The sequence below is a fragment of the Empidonax traillii genome, unplaced genomic scaffold (genome assembly GCF_003031625.1).
Source record: "Empidonax traillii isolate 1590-97213 ecotype Southwest subspecies unplaced genomic scaffold, ASM303162v1 scaffold518:size600044, whole genome shotgun sequence".
In the NCBI taxonomy this organism is placed as follows: Eukaryota; Metazoa; Chordata; class Aves; order Passeriformes; family Tyrannidae; genus Empidonax; species Empidonax traillii.
In genome coordinates, this window is record NW_020955711.1 from 340,606 (window position 1) to 354,280 (window position 13,675).

The 13,675-nt window shown below is 55.0% G+C and overlaps 1 protein-coding gene across 1 annotated transcript in view; it reads right to left on the minus strand.

Annotated features, from left to right (window-relative positions):
* Positions 1 to 548: 548 nt before the first annotated feature.
* NTN1 (netrin 1) overlaps positions 549 to 13,675 on the minus strand; it is a 96,142-nt gene continuing 83,015 nt past the window's right edge. The window contains exons 5-6 of the mRNA XM_027896857.1: positions 9,585 to 9,659; positions 549 to 990 (exon numbers count right to left, since the gene is read on the minus strand). Of these exons, the coding sequence (XP_027752658.1) occupies positions 662 to 990; positions 9,585 to 9,659 (404 nt within the window). The 3' untranslated portion in view covers positions 549 to 661. The remainder of the gene's footprint in view (positions 991 to 9,584; positions 9,660 to 13,675) is intronic.

Sequence of the window (13,675 nt, forward strand, 5' to 3'; positions counted from 1 at the left end):
CGAGTTACGCCCACCAACAGGGTCCCCTCTTTGTGCCTAAATGGGCTCAGAGCATCATCACGGCTGGAGACCTCAGCCTCCCCAGGGGCCACACAGCGGGTGGTGGTTACGGCTCTGGGGTACCAAAGTCTTCAGACAACCCATCAGTCTATCTCGGATCTGTCCTCGGCGAAAAGTCTCTGTTTAGTTTCCTCTACAATAACTGTCTCGGTCAACCTAAGCTGCGAATACGTATTTTGGGGGTGGGGAGTTAATTTCCAGCGTAGCTGTTGATTAGTTTCTTACAGGTCTGATGTTCCCATGCCATGCTTTGGACGCAGCAGATGTTGGCAGCTGGAAGGCAGTTTGGTGTCTCTGAGTTCTTCGGCAATGGGGGGGCAGGAAGAAGCCTTGGGGAGGGGGGCCCTGGGTGCCGCACCCACACTCCTCTTGGTTTGTGTCCATGTGCACGATCATTTTCATTGGGTTTAGTTTTGTTTTCTCCCCGGAATATGAGGTGCAGTCCCGACAGCCCCACCCACGTCCGTGATCCCCCTCCCGTCCCCCCAGCCCGCGCCGGCGGCGCGTCCCCGTCGCCGGTCCCTGCCCGCCCCAGCTCTACACAAAGCAGCATGCACAGTCAGTCTCTCCCTCCCGCGCCCTCCGTGGCCTTCTCCTCCTTTTAGGCTTTCTTACACTTCCCCTTCTTCTCCCGCTGCTGGAACTTCCTGAGCCGCCGGGCCCACGTATCCCGCCACTGGATCACCAGGCTGGTTTTGTCCGCAATGATGCCGCTCTGGTCGGGAGAGTCCTCGTTGTTGCCCAGCAGCAAATACTTCTTCATGGGCTTGATTTTGGGGCACTTGCACGCTATGTCCTTGGAGTGGATCCACAGGGTCTGGTCTCCGCGCCGTATCCGGTTGCTCCCTTGTTTGTAGACGGAGATGATGTTGACCGTGAACTTCCACCAGTCGGCATTTTTTTCCGCTTTCAGGATGTGGATCTGGACAGCTGGAAAAAAAACAAGACACGAGGCAAGAGGGGAAAAGATGTTACTGTTTGAGCTGGTGAGAAGAAAATGAATTTCAGAACATCCTCCTAATGGGCTGTGTGAGGAAGAGGGGTTTTGTCTCCAGAGCCCAGGCTGGGGGTGGCAGCAGACAGGGGTGGTGGGTGCCCCAAAACTGACCCTGTACCCAGGCCACCCACCATGAGCAAGAGCAGCCAGTTCTGGTGTCTGAGGGTCTCAGCAAAGGTTCTAAGACCACCACAGACTTGGGAGATGCTCTCCAGCTCTGCTGCCACACACAGCCCTTGCTCCCCAGGGAGCCCATGGGGGCTGCAGGAGTGGCTGTAACAGCAAGAACCTTGGCACTCCTTGTGCTGGGAGCCCTGGGAATGACACAGGGTTGCCCAGAGCAGTGGCAGGGAGCAGGTTGCTCATCCTCCTCTTTGTGTCCTAGGGAGGACCAGCATCTCCCAGGATGTGGTTGGAAAAGAAGCACAGACAGAGCAGTTCTCAGGGCTGTTGGTGCAGCAACATCTGTCCTGCGAACTAATTAAAGTGATCAGAGGAACCAGGTGGATTCGTGTACACCAGACTTGTGTTTTCCCTTGAAGCCACAAGCACAGAGAGAATTACCAAACCCTGGGACAGCTGCTGCCTCCAGCCTCAGGGGTGGCCTGAGCACAGGGCACAGCCCCATGCAGGAGGTGTTGTAGGGGGCAGGGCAGGGAACTGCCTGTTCCCAAACAGTGCCAAGCCCCAGACTGTGTCCTAGGACCTGGGATGAATATTCTTTCCAATCCACATGTCCAGAGAGCAGCTCATGCTTCAGCCAGAGGATGTGTTTCTGCAGGAACCCTCCAGTCCCTCTGCTCTCCCTTCCTCACTGGGTGGGCAACTTGGTGCTTCTGCACCTGGACCCTCAGGCAGCCCCAGGTTTTAAGAGAAGATGAGCTCCAATCTGGAGCAAAACACTAGGGCTGGTCCTTGTCTCCAAGCACTTGGAATGTGAAGGTAGAAAAGACCTGTGTGGGGCTCCATCTGCTCAGGGGCAGTGCAAGGAGGGAGCTCCTCATGAGACCCCGGCCTTGGAGCAGGTTCAGACCTATGGATGGACTTGTGTCAGATGTTTCCAGATGTTCCTCAGTCAGAGTTGTCCACGTCTTGCTGTGGAAAAAGCCATTGCTGGTAAAAGCACAGATGAAGGACTGAGGGTGGGGCTCAGTGATCATAAGGAGAGGTCAGTGGCAGTGTCCAACTTTACTCCTGGCTCTGGCAGTCCCTGGAGCATCTCTGCAGGTGCTGAATAGCAGCACTGGGCTTTGAGGGGATCCCTTGGTGTGCAGCAGCCTGGCAGAGAACCAGGAGATCACAAACTCCCAAAGCAAGACTGACATGGGAGCACAACTGTGATCCATAAGCAAGATGATGATGTTTTCCAAGCCTGTGGCTGATGCTGCGTAAACCCCTGCACCTCTTGCCAGGCTTCTGCCAGCCTTCCTTCTCGTCTTCCTCCTCCTCCTTGGACCCCCCACCCCTGCTGAATCACATCCATGTCCCCTGCCATCCCTTCAGGTGCTGCTGTGCCCTCCTCAGGTGACATCCTTGGGTTTAAACCTGACTTGAGTTTAAACCAAAGGGAAGGAAAGGGATCCTCGAGGGAAGGGAGCGTTTGGCCCCACAGCACGGTGAGGAAGAGGAGATACAAGACTGGAGGCAGCTCCTGCTGGACCAGTGGGCTTCCTGCTGACAGCAGCTCCTCACAGTGCAGGGGTGGCAGAGAAGGATGGGAGCTGCAGTCGGCTGGGATTGCATCCTCCAGGGAGTCTGAACACATTTCTGCTCATGGAAACTCAGCTTCCAGGAAAGTATCCTCACCAGGCAGTGACTACCCAGCCCTCCTAGGGTTGCTGACTGGTGCTGACTGTCCCCACCAGCAGAGATAGAGGGGAAATCCCGGGTGGTGACGACAGCCCTGGCTGGGAGAGCAGGCAGGGACTCAGTGCAGGCTGGTGCAGCCCAACTGTAAAGTGCTTTTTGACTAAATCTTTGAGCTTTTCCCTTTTTCCCCACTCTTCCCTCATGCCCTGGGAGCTATAACCCCCTGCCCATCCACCTGCCTGTCTCAGCTGCCTGGCCAGGCCCAAGCAGGGCCAATCCTGCTTCTATAAATTAACAGCAGGAGAACAAACCCCCTCCCAAAAAAAACCAGGCAAAACTCTCTCATTTGCCTTTTCATAACCTAATTTCCCCCCACTGGGCTAGAGATGGAGGAGAATCACCCCCTCTCTAAAAACACACCGTGCCAACTGGTCCCAGGCTCTGGGAAGAAGCAGAGCCCTGCAGCCCCAGCACGGCTTTTTAACACGTTGCAAAATATATGGGGTATTTTTTTTCAGAGCATGTCATGGAGGCCAGATGCTTTCATTAAAAAAAAAAAAAAAAAAAAAAAAAGGAAAAAAGGAAAAAAAACAACCCTAAGCTCTGACCGTGTATTTCCCCGTCTGGTGAGAAGGTAACAAAATGTGAAGATTAGCCAATTTTTATTTTTTTGGAAACAAATCTTTCCAAAAAAGCTTAAACCTTTGACCTGCCTTGGGTCCACACTGACAAAATGGAGAAAATGAATGAAAAGGAACCGGAGAGAGGTGGTTACAGGAAACTCTGCTCTAAAACACACAGTCTGTATTTTTTTTGATGTCAAGGCCCCCGTCTCTTATTTTTTTCCCCTTTTATTAATGAAGTGGAAGGAGTGAAAGCTTTGAGGAAGGCTTGGCTGGCGGGGCTGCAGCTGCCTCCCCCGACAGCCCATTTTCTGCCCATAACTTCACATCCAGGACAGGCAGTTCCCCCCCCCAGCCTGGTTTTGGAGTTCAGGTTCAGGTTCAGCCTGGTGTTTCAGTGGTGCAGTGGGATCAGCTTCTCCAGCGTCTCCCAAAGGACTCAAGACATGCAGAGATCCAGGAAGGTGCCAGGAGGATGTTTTGAAGCACCTAAGCTGGCTCCCCTGAGTGAATCCCCAGGGATTTAGACTCTCACCTCTCATGCAAGAGAAGGTTTCAGCCCCTTCGTGATTTGGAGGGGGCTCAGCTGTGTCCCCCCACCCCCCAAAGCTGGTTTTGGTGCTTGATGTTGTCCTTCACCTGCCATTTCCCAGGGCAAAGCTTGGCTTTGTCTGTGCCCTGGTGAACTGCTCTCACTTTGCTCTCCCACTGAACCCCTACACTAAGACTGTCCCTGTCACCACATCCCTGGAAAAACATCCCTGAAAGCATCCATGGGGCAGCCAGATGAAAGGATGTCATAGGGGATGATGGTTATTCACCAGTGGGGAGATGTTGCTCCCCTGGCCATGATCCCTCTGGACTGGGTGGCGACCTGGAGCAGGAGTATAAAATCAAACTGCAGCTTTCCCAGGGCTGCTGCTGCTCCAGCTGGGGCTGGTGACACTGGTTTCCAGTGAGGATGGGCCCCAGTTCAGGCTGGTGACACTGGTTTCCAGTCCAGGTCTCAAGCCTGGCAGAGCCTTGGTGCTGCCTGTGGCTTGTCCCTGAGCTTTGCAAACAGTGGGGAGCTGAGCCCTGCAGGCAATCCGGGGCTGCTGCACCCCAGATACCCCCAGAGCTCCAGGGATTTTTCTCCAGGCTCACCCTTCTGCTCCCTGTCAGCCCCAAAGGAGCCCCCAGTCAGCAACGGGCACAGAGCCCCACTGACCACATCCCACCCTACTCTGATGCTCCTGCACCACAAATCCTGCCTGGATGGTGCCTCACGAGTCTCACCACCTTATGCTGCTTTGGAAGAAAGTGTAGGGGAGGTGATGGAGTGTCCCTGGTCCCCTCCTGCATTCCCTGGAGCTCAGGATGCTGCCTGGCTCCTGCAGACCTGGCAGGGAACCTCCAGCCACAAGGAAGACCCAAAGGCTGGATGCTGGAGCTGAAAGCAGAAGGGTGGATGGCTCGATGTTAATAAAAACAAAACCCAACCCAAACCCTCCAAACAACACGTCTGAGGGCAGCTGCATAAGGCTTAAAGCAAAGCAGCTCCTTGCAGCATTCAGAGACCATGAGTCAGGGGCCTGAAAATCCTGGGATTGCCACGAAAAGAGCGAGGCTGGGAAAAAAATTAATTATTTAATTTTGTAGGTTCGCTCTTGGGGTTTGTGATTAATCTCCTGCTTTCCGAGTTTCCCCTACCAAGACTGGGCTGCAGGGCCAAACCTGTGCATCCTACTGGGGATACACAGAATATTCTGTGCATCCTGTGCACTGACCTGTCCATGGGAGCTGGAGCTTTGGGGAGCTTCCAGAGAGTGGGATCATCGCTGAGCTGGGCCCTGGCAAAGATTCCACGGGCCCAGAGGGTGGCAGTGGGAGCAGAGCAGTTTGTTGGGACAACAACAAGGGCTTTAATATGGACTGATGGAAGTGGGTGTTTAATACGGGCTGATGGAAGTGGGTGCTTGCGGTTCGGGTGTCCCAGCCTGAGACTCTGCACAAGCAGAGTGGAGCCCACGTGGATTTTATTCCAACCCAGCAGCTAAAGGCGACCCCGACACCATCTGGGTTTGGGAACGTAAAGGGCTGGCTCCTCGCTGGAGCAAAGAGTTAAAAGGGGATTTTTCTCCCCGTGTTTTTTAGTTTTTAATTTATTTGGCGGTGGTTTTGCCTCGCTCGAGTTGCCGATTTCCTACTGGTTTAATATTGGAGATTTATGACCCCTAATCCCGGCCGGCCTGGGTGTGCCCTGGCCAGGCACGGCCCCTCCCTGTGCTGGGGGACCCTTCACAGTCCCTCACTCCCTCACCACGTGCTTACAGGAGGGATTCCTGCAGCTTCCCTGCTCCAGGAACGGGATTTCTCCACCTTCCCGGGCAGTGGAAGGGTCTGTGAGCACCGGGGATGGTCCTTCCCCTCCCCGTGCCTTGTGTTTTCCTGTGGATTCAGGGGTTTCTCTCCCCCCTCCCTCTTTTCAAGCTGCCTTTTGAAAACACATTTTGCTTTTTTCCAGCAGCCCCTGCCAAGCTTCTCTCGACAAAGGGGGTGACTAAGTGAAGGCTCCACGAAAAGAAGGTGGGTTTTTTCACCTTTTTTTTTTTTTTTTTTCCAAGAAAGGGCAAAGTGAGCAGATGATCTCACCTTTCAGATGAGGAGCCCGTTCCTCACCCCCATCCTCTCCCCGACACGAGGGCAATGCCTGAGACCAGAGTGCTGGTACCCAGCACAACACTTCTGGGATCATCTGTGCAGGATCAGGCCCTGGTACAGCACAGGGGGCTCAGAATAAAGGGGGGAAATGAGGTTTAAAAGCTCCAGGTTTCCTTTACCACAGCCACAATCCCACAGAGAGTGGGAAAAGCCCCAAAGGTCAGGATGAAAAGGCAGCACCCAAGGGAGTAAACGATGCTCCCACATCACCTGGATCAGCATCACCTGCTCTAATCAAATAATCCCTTCTCCTTTTGGGCCACAGGGGAATCTCCACCCTCAGTGGGTTCAGCAGGGATCCCCTCTGCTCCCCTAGGCTAATTCAAGTGACCCCAACCCAACGAAACCCCTCCTCTACCCCTGGATTTCTGGGAGCTGGGTGACCCTGCGCTTCCCCACGCAGCCAAAATGAACCCAGAAGAAGCTTTTCTGCTTCTCTTCCTGCCTTCCCCCCTCTCCGAATCTCCCAGCCCGCCCTCCCCGCGTCCTGTTTCACTCCAAATATTTGCACCAAAACCCATCTCGCAGGGAAAAAGCCCAATTTAAAATAAAAAGAAAAAAAAAAAACACAAACCCAACAAAAACAAACAGATAAGAAAAATAAATAAGGGAAAATATCCCCTTTGAATGGCTGAATGAAGCGGGGAGCTAAAAAGCCCCATTGAGGAGCGCGGGCGGATGATAGCTGCCGATTGAGCCCGCGGGAGAAGTAACTCTGTTCAAGCTAATTAGGGCCTTTTAGGACATTCAGCACAGCGATGGCAGCAGAACGGTGAGGAAAAGAGCCTCCTAATTGGCTTCCTGCTGGGGTGTCAGTCCCAAAGTCTTTATTATCCCTCCCTGCACCTTTTCATCCCTTTCTTCCCTCCCTCGCCCTGGTGAAAGCCTGGGCTGCCCCGGCACGGCACGGCACCGCTCACCCTGCGGCCTCGCCAGGCTGGTTTGCCCCTGGAAAAGCAAATTTGCCGTGGCTGTGGGGCTGGTTGGGGCTGTTGGGGACCCCTTCAGATTCAGGAGGGCTCGGGTGGGAGCACCCCAGCTCACCATCCTGCACTCGCTCACCCAAACCAGCAAAGGGTTTTGGCTCACTGGTGAAGCTGCAGAAGTGCTGCTGCGGGATAAAAGAGAAAACCTCTTTCCATCCCCCCTAATCACTGCTCTGGTGGTATCTCTTGCCATTTCACAGCTCCAGGGGTATCTCCTGCCCAAAAAAGCTCTTGAGCCACTCTCATCTTCCCAGAGTCTCTTGGAGCCCATGAGCCTCAAACAAAACCAAGTGTGAGCTTTCAGCTGAACCTCCAACACCCCTCCTGGTGACACTGGACAAGCCAAGGAGCAAAACCACCCCAGGGCTGCCCCCCCGAGCAAAGCCCAAGTGCTGCCACCACCAAAACCCCCCAACCCTCGCCCCAAGAGCGCAGGGAAAGGTGACACTGCTTGGCCTGTTCTGAGGAGGATGCTCTTGCCTTTTTGTTCTCCCTTTCATTCTCCCAAACCCTTGGGCTGACCTGGATCATGACAGGTCCAAGTTTCCTGCAGAAAGCAAGTGCTTTCTCCCCTCTTTGGGGAGATGCTCCAGTGTGAGCTCAGTTCTCAAGACACGCTGGAGAAGCCAGGTGAGAAAATGGAGGGATGCAGGTCCTCATGTGGGAAATGTGTTTGTAGCTTGTTAGCCCGCAGAGAATTCACCCACAAGGAAACCCCATGGCTTTAGTGGCCTGGGGCTCAGCCCTGCTCCCCTCCTTAATAATCCCACATAATAACCTTCTAGCAGTGACTTTCCCATGTGCCATTAAACCTTTTTATCCGAGGGAAAAGGCATTCCTTGGACCTTTCCAAAGTGTGATGAACCTCCAGCAGCTCCTACGAGAGACCCCAGCACAGCCTTGCTGGATGGGACCACAACTGCACCCCAGCCCTGGCAGCTCATCCTTGCCCAGGGATACTCTGTGCTCCACAACCATTTTGCCATGTGGATAAAGGAAGGATAAATGGGAATGCAAATACCAGATTTGCCTCCAAGCCCTTTTTCCCCTCCCCTGAGCTCACGGGGAAGTGTCAGAGCACAAAGCCAGTGTGGAGCATCCCTCAGCCAGCCCTGCTGGGAAGCTCCTTGTCCAGGGATGGGCTGTTAAATGGGAATTCGTTCTGCTCTTGCAAACACTTCCCAGACATGCTGAGCTGCTGCTGTGTGTTCAGAGGAGGGAGGAGGTATCTCCACTTCTGGATGTGTTCATGTGGATGGAATGGGATGCTTTCTCTTGATAGTTTGGCGGAAATATACATACACACAGAGAGATACATATATACACATTTAATATATTTATATATATTAAATGTATATATTTTATGTATTCCTCTCCTGTGAAAGGAAGGGCTGATGCTAAACCCTGTCCTGCAGCTCCTTGGAATTCCCTGGTTGCTCTCACGTGTGAAGGCTCAACTTTGAGCCAGGCTCACCTCTAGAGTTCATGGAGGGGGGAAGATAAATTCCAGCCCCTCCACAAGTTTAGCTGCACTTCTAACCATCCCCTGGCACACAGCATCTGTATTTAACCAGATTTTTTCAGGTGAGTCCCATTCCTGACACTCAGCTCATCCCATGGCTGGCAAAGGAGGGGGATCCTCTGGGCAGGTGGGACAGAGCAGAGCCATCCCTCCCTACCTGCCACTGGGTGATGTCTGAGTCAAGGAGGAGAGAAGCTCCTCCCGGGGTCACCCTGGACATGTCCTGCATGGACCCACACTGGGAATGGACCCAGGAGCAGAGATCCAGGGATGTGTCCCCTCCAAGGCACAGCTCCAGGGCAGAGCTGTGGAAGGATTCTCAGGGCCCTGGGTACCAGCAAGGATTCCACAGCATCCCTGGCTTGTCCCAGGGCTGCACCACCTTCTGAACTTGCCTGGGAATTAAAGGAGGGATGGATCTGGGTGACAGGGAACTGCTCTCTACTCATCCCCATGGCAAAGCACATTTTTTCTGAAAGCTGCTGCACCTTATAGCACGGTGAGAAGAGAGGGGACATGGTACCATTGTCACCAAGAAGACACTGAGAACACCTGGAAAACATGAGTGTCCCTGCAGATACTAAGATAACCCTCAAATCATGGGATTGGTGTCTTCATCCCAATTTCCCAAGAAACACACTGCGTCACTTCCTCCACCAAGCATCGCTGCCCAGGGCTTCCTCTGCAGACCTGGCAAAAATCGCTCCCAAAATTGCACACACCCCGGCATCGGCAGAGCTGGGCTGCCCACGGCTGTGGCTGGGACACAGCCAGCAGCCTTTCCCTGGGCTGGGAGGGCCTGGGGACGGCGCAGAGGGGGATGCTCCTCCTCTGCATCCGCCACCTCTCATCCCTGGGAAGGAGCGCTGAGAGGGAGGACTCACCATAGTCTTTCTTACAGTACTTCTTCATGTTGATCTTCAGTTTCCCCTTGGAGGCTTTGCAGTATGAGTCACAATCTGCACGGAGAGAGGGGGAGGGCAAGAAAACATTAACAAAACAAATTAGCCTTAAAATGAATAAAGGGCTGGGGGAAGGGGGACGGCTCAAAGCTGCAGCCTGCCATGAATAAGCAGCGTGCCTGTGATATCCATCTGCCAGGCCCCGATTGGGTCGTCTAAGGGGGCATTCAGAAAACCCTTCCTTTCTAAAGAAAGCTGCTCACAAAGGAAACCATCCTCCCGCCCGCCTCCCCCAGCCCGGCTTCCCTGGGCCGCCTCTGTCTTCCTGGGAGACCCCGGGGGCCTCCCTTATTGTGCCACCCAGAGCTTTTGAGAGCCACACAAATTCCCCCTGTTCTCCAGCTCCCAACTGGAGCCTGCCCGGAGCCCACAGAGGCCCCATTGTCACCCCTAACCCGGACCAGTGTCAGCCTTTGGCATTCATTGCCGAGAGATTCGGGCTGGGGTCACCCTCCGACAATGCGGGTCAGAGAGGAAATTAGCAGCCCATGAAGCATTAGCAAAGCCTTTTGGTGTCCACTCTGCTGAAGTGTGCAAATAAAATGCCCCAGTAGGAACATTTCAGTCCTAATGGGCCCCCACTGCTGGGACACGCCGGCCGTGCCCGGGCGGCGCGGGGGCCGGAGCGGCAGCAGGCGGGAGCGCTGGCACGGCCTCCTGGCACTGCCACCAGGGCTGGAGCTGGGCCAGGGGCACGGGTGGCTGCAGGGATGCTGAGCCCCGCCCTGGGAGCTGCTGCTCCCCAGGGACCTGCTCAGGTGAGGGGTTTGGGATGGGGCTGGACGGCATCACGCTGTTGGTGCCCTCCAGCCACAGCTGGAAGGAGATGTGCCAGCCCATGCCAGCTCCCAGAATCGGGGTGGGCTCATGGATGGGCTGCCCGTGCACATCTCAATGTCTCCTCAGCACCCAGAGTTGCTGGAGAGAGGCTCCCAACACACAGAGTCCCCTTATTTGGGAAAAAATGGGAGACATCTGGTACAGAGGCAGTTCTCAGACACCTCCACTGTCCCAATTTCCCATCATCCCTCCACAGCCACTGATGGGGCCCAGGTGTGAAAACCCACTGAAGTGCCCCAGCAGGGCCCCAGGGCTCTGTGAGCAGTGAGGGATGCAGGGAAGGATGGGAATGCTGCTGGTATCCCATGGCCAGTGCGTGCCAGGTGCCCACATCCTGCCCCAGCCCACGTGGGAAGTGCCAGACCTGAACACACTTGCCCAGGCAACACTCCCCACTCTCCAGTACCACGACAGGAAACCCTGGGGGAAAAGCTGTGCAGCACCTTCCCTGTCCCCTGTCAGCACAGCTGTGCCCCACTCCAGGGTGGCACATGCCATAGTCTCGGCAGGGCTTGAGGCCCCATTCCTTGTTTGCTGCAAAAGCCCTTGCAAGAAGCAGTTCCTTCCAAGGGACACTGGCACTGAGCAGGCTGGGGGGGGAAATGGAGGCACAGAGCTTGGAAGTGGCTGCAGAGCCATAGCAGTGGCAGCATTTTCTGGCCATAGCTCTGTTTGCAGCTCTGCTGTGCACACAGGGGCCGTGGTGTGAAGCCAGCTTTGGGACAGGGCCATGCTGGAGGAGGTGATCTCCAGAGGAGGATGCTCAGAGCCAGCCCAGGCAAGGAGGGCAGACGTGGTGCTCTGGGTGCTCTGCTCCCTCCCAGCTCACCAGCCCCAGTACAGGAGGTGTCCCTGGAGTGGGAGGTGAGTTCAGAACCATGGTAGCTTCATCAGGCGGAGAGGAGATGCTCCAGGAGGTCTCATGGACCCCAGATCCAACTCTGCCAGATCCCTCTGGCAGCAGAGCCAAACTCAGCCTGAGCCAAGCAGCAGCTGATGAGCTTGAGTGGAGGAATTAACAAGAGAAGGAAACTTGAGGAGCTGGACACTCACACTTGCCATGATCATCAGGTACCAATGCCTCAGTACCAACACCTCTGAGTGCTCCAGCCCCTCTCAATGTGGCCGTGAAGAGTCCCCCACCTCAGCACTATCCTTCTGCCCCATCTCTGCTGCTCCCGCTCCTCAGGAGAGCATCCACAGGAATACACGGCTTCATCTTTCAGAATAACCCAGTCAGGGCCAAAACCAAAAGCTATGATTTGAAGCAAGGCCCCTTCCTCCTCCCAGAGTCCCAGCTGAGGTCTCTATGCAGCTACAGCCCAGCCAAAGCCCCTCAAAACCCAGGAGCTGAGCTGATGACTGAGGGTTTCCAGCCTCCGATTCCGTTTGCTTTTCTCATCTAACATGACTCTGAACACTGAGTAAAAGCTGAAATGCACTGAAAAAGGAGTGGATATTCCATAAAACTGTAGTTCAGATGATGGAGATCCGCTAGCAAAGTGTCAGCCATGCCTCTGTGGCAGGATGCCACCGCGCAGCAGGGCGTGACTGCCCGGTGTCCCTGAGCTCAGGGAACAGAATATTCCTGATGCAACACACTGGTAAGATGTTCCTGGCCATAAACATTGCAGGAGAAGTCTATAAGGGAATTAAATGTGCATGCAGTGACCTAACAGCCCAGAGAGGCTTCCCCTCAGCTGCTCAGTGGAGCAGGGGATGACAAGAGCCAGACAGGCCATCGCAGCTCCTACAGGCTTCTGGCACCATTCTGTTCAACTGTTGATGGTCTCAGGCCACCAATGTGGTTATGATAAACATGGTGAAGGTTCTTCCCTGGCACAGAAATCCTGGAGCTCTGTGGATATTCACTGCTGCTGTTACCCCTCAGCCCCTGGGCAGCAGGGGCTACAAGGGGACGCAGGGGCAGGTGGAGGGGGAGCAGCTGAGCAGGGACAAGCCTGGGAGCTCTGGCTGCACATCCCTCCTGTCCTGGCCCAGTCAGACAGATGCTGGCAGGCAGCTGGCTCTGAGCACTAGTGAGGTGGACAGCAGCTCCCACCTCCACGGCTCAGCCCCTGGATCTGCAGGGGGGTCTCCACCATCCAGGCTGACAGAGCCCACCTGGAGTAGATCCTCCTCCAGCCCAACTGCACAGCTTTGGGATCCACCTCAAGAAACAGCAATCAGATAGAAACCATTGCTCTGCACTTCAGTCCAGACCACTGACCAGCACAGCCCCAAGTCACCTTAGCAACCTCTCCCCACATCCCTAACCACACCTGAGCTTCCCAGTCCTTGCACCACTGCCATGATAATTCCACACTGCCTGAGATTACAGACCTGCTGGAAACCCGTCCTGGTGCTGTTTCCCAGACAGGGAGCCTGTGGGGTGATTGGGCACCACTCAGCTACCCCACACAGGCCATAGGACAGCACCCCATCCCCCCACCTCTGCTTACTCCTGGGGTGAAAACCTGGAGCTCAAGACACCCACCTACAGCTGGCTCTGACACAGCCCCGTCCTGCCTTCTCTTTTCTCTTTCCCCAGCCCCACGGGCTGTGCCAGAGCCTCAGCTGGTTTGAATTGAACTCGCTGTGGCCAGAGCCAGCTGGTGTAAATCACAGTGAATCACCAGATGCCAGGGCTGGTTTCCGTGGGTGGGGGATTTGCCCCGGTTCATTTCCTTTGTCTCCGACGTGGAGAGCTCTCCTGCCTCCTGGGTGACTTGGAGGTCCTGTGGGGCCTCTTTGAGAGGGCAAATGAGATTTCCCAGAGCCAAGCATCGAGCCAGTTTAGCTGGGAAGCACCGCTGTGTGCGCAGGGTAATGCTGAAAGATCACTCTTGCTTGGGGAAAGTGTGTGGAAGAGATGCTGCAGGGTGTTATTTCAGTGCTGCCCAACGCCTGGGACAGGCCCTGCTCTCATCCACCAAGGGACACTTCTGGGCTCTGGGGAAGGTTTGCTGAGCTGCTGCTCCCTGTTGGAAAGTGATAGTGGAGCTGGGGAAGGGATGGGAGGTGGGATCAGCCAGCTGAAAGGGGAGGAGAGGATGGATGTGGAGCCCAGGGTGCTCCAACAGCTGTTCCAGACACTCGTGGGTGTGCACAGGAGGTACAAACATGTGAGGCTCTTGCAACATTTGTTCCCAAATGGTTCTGTTGCAAACCTC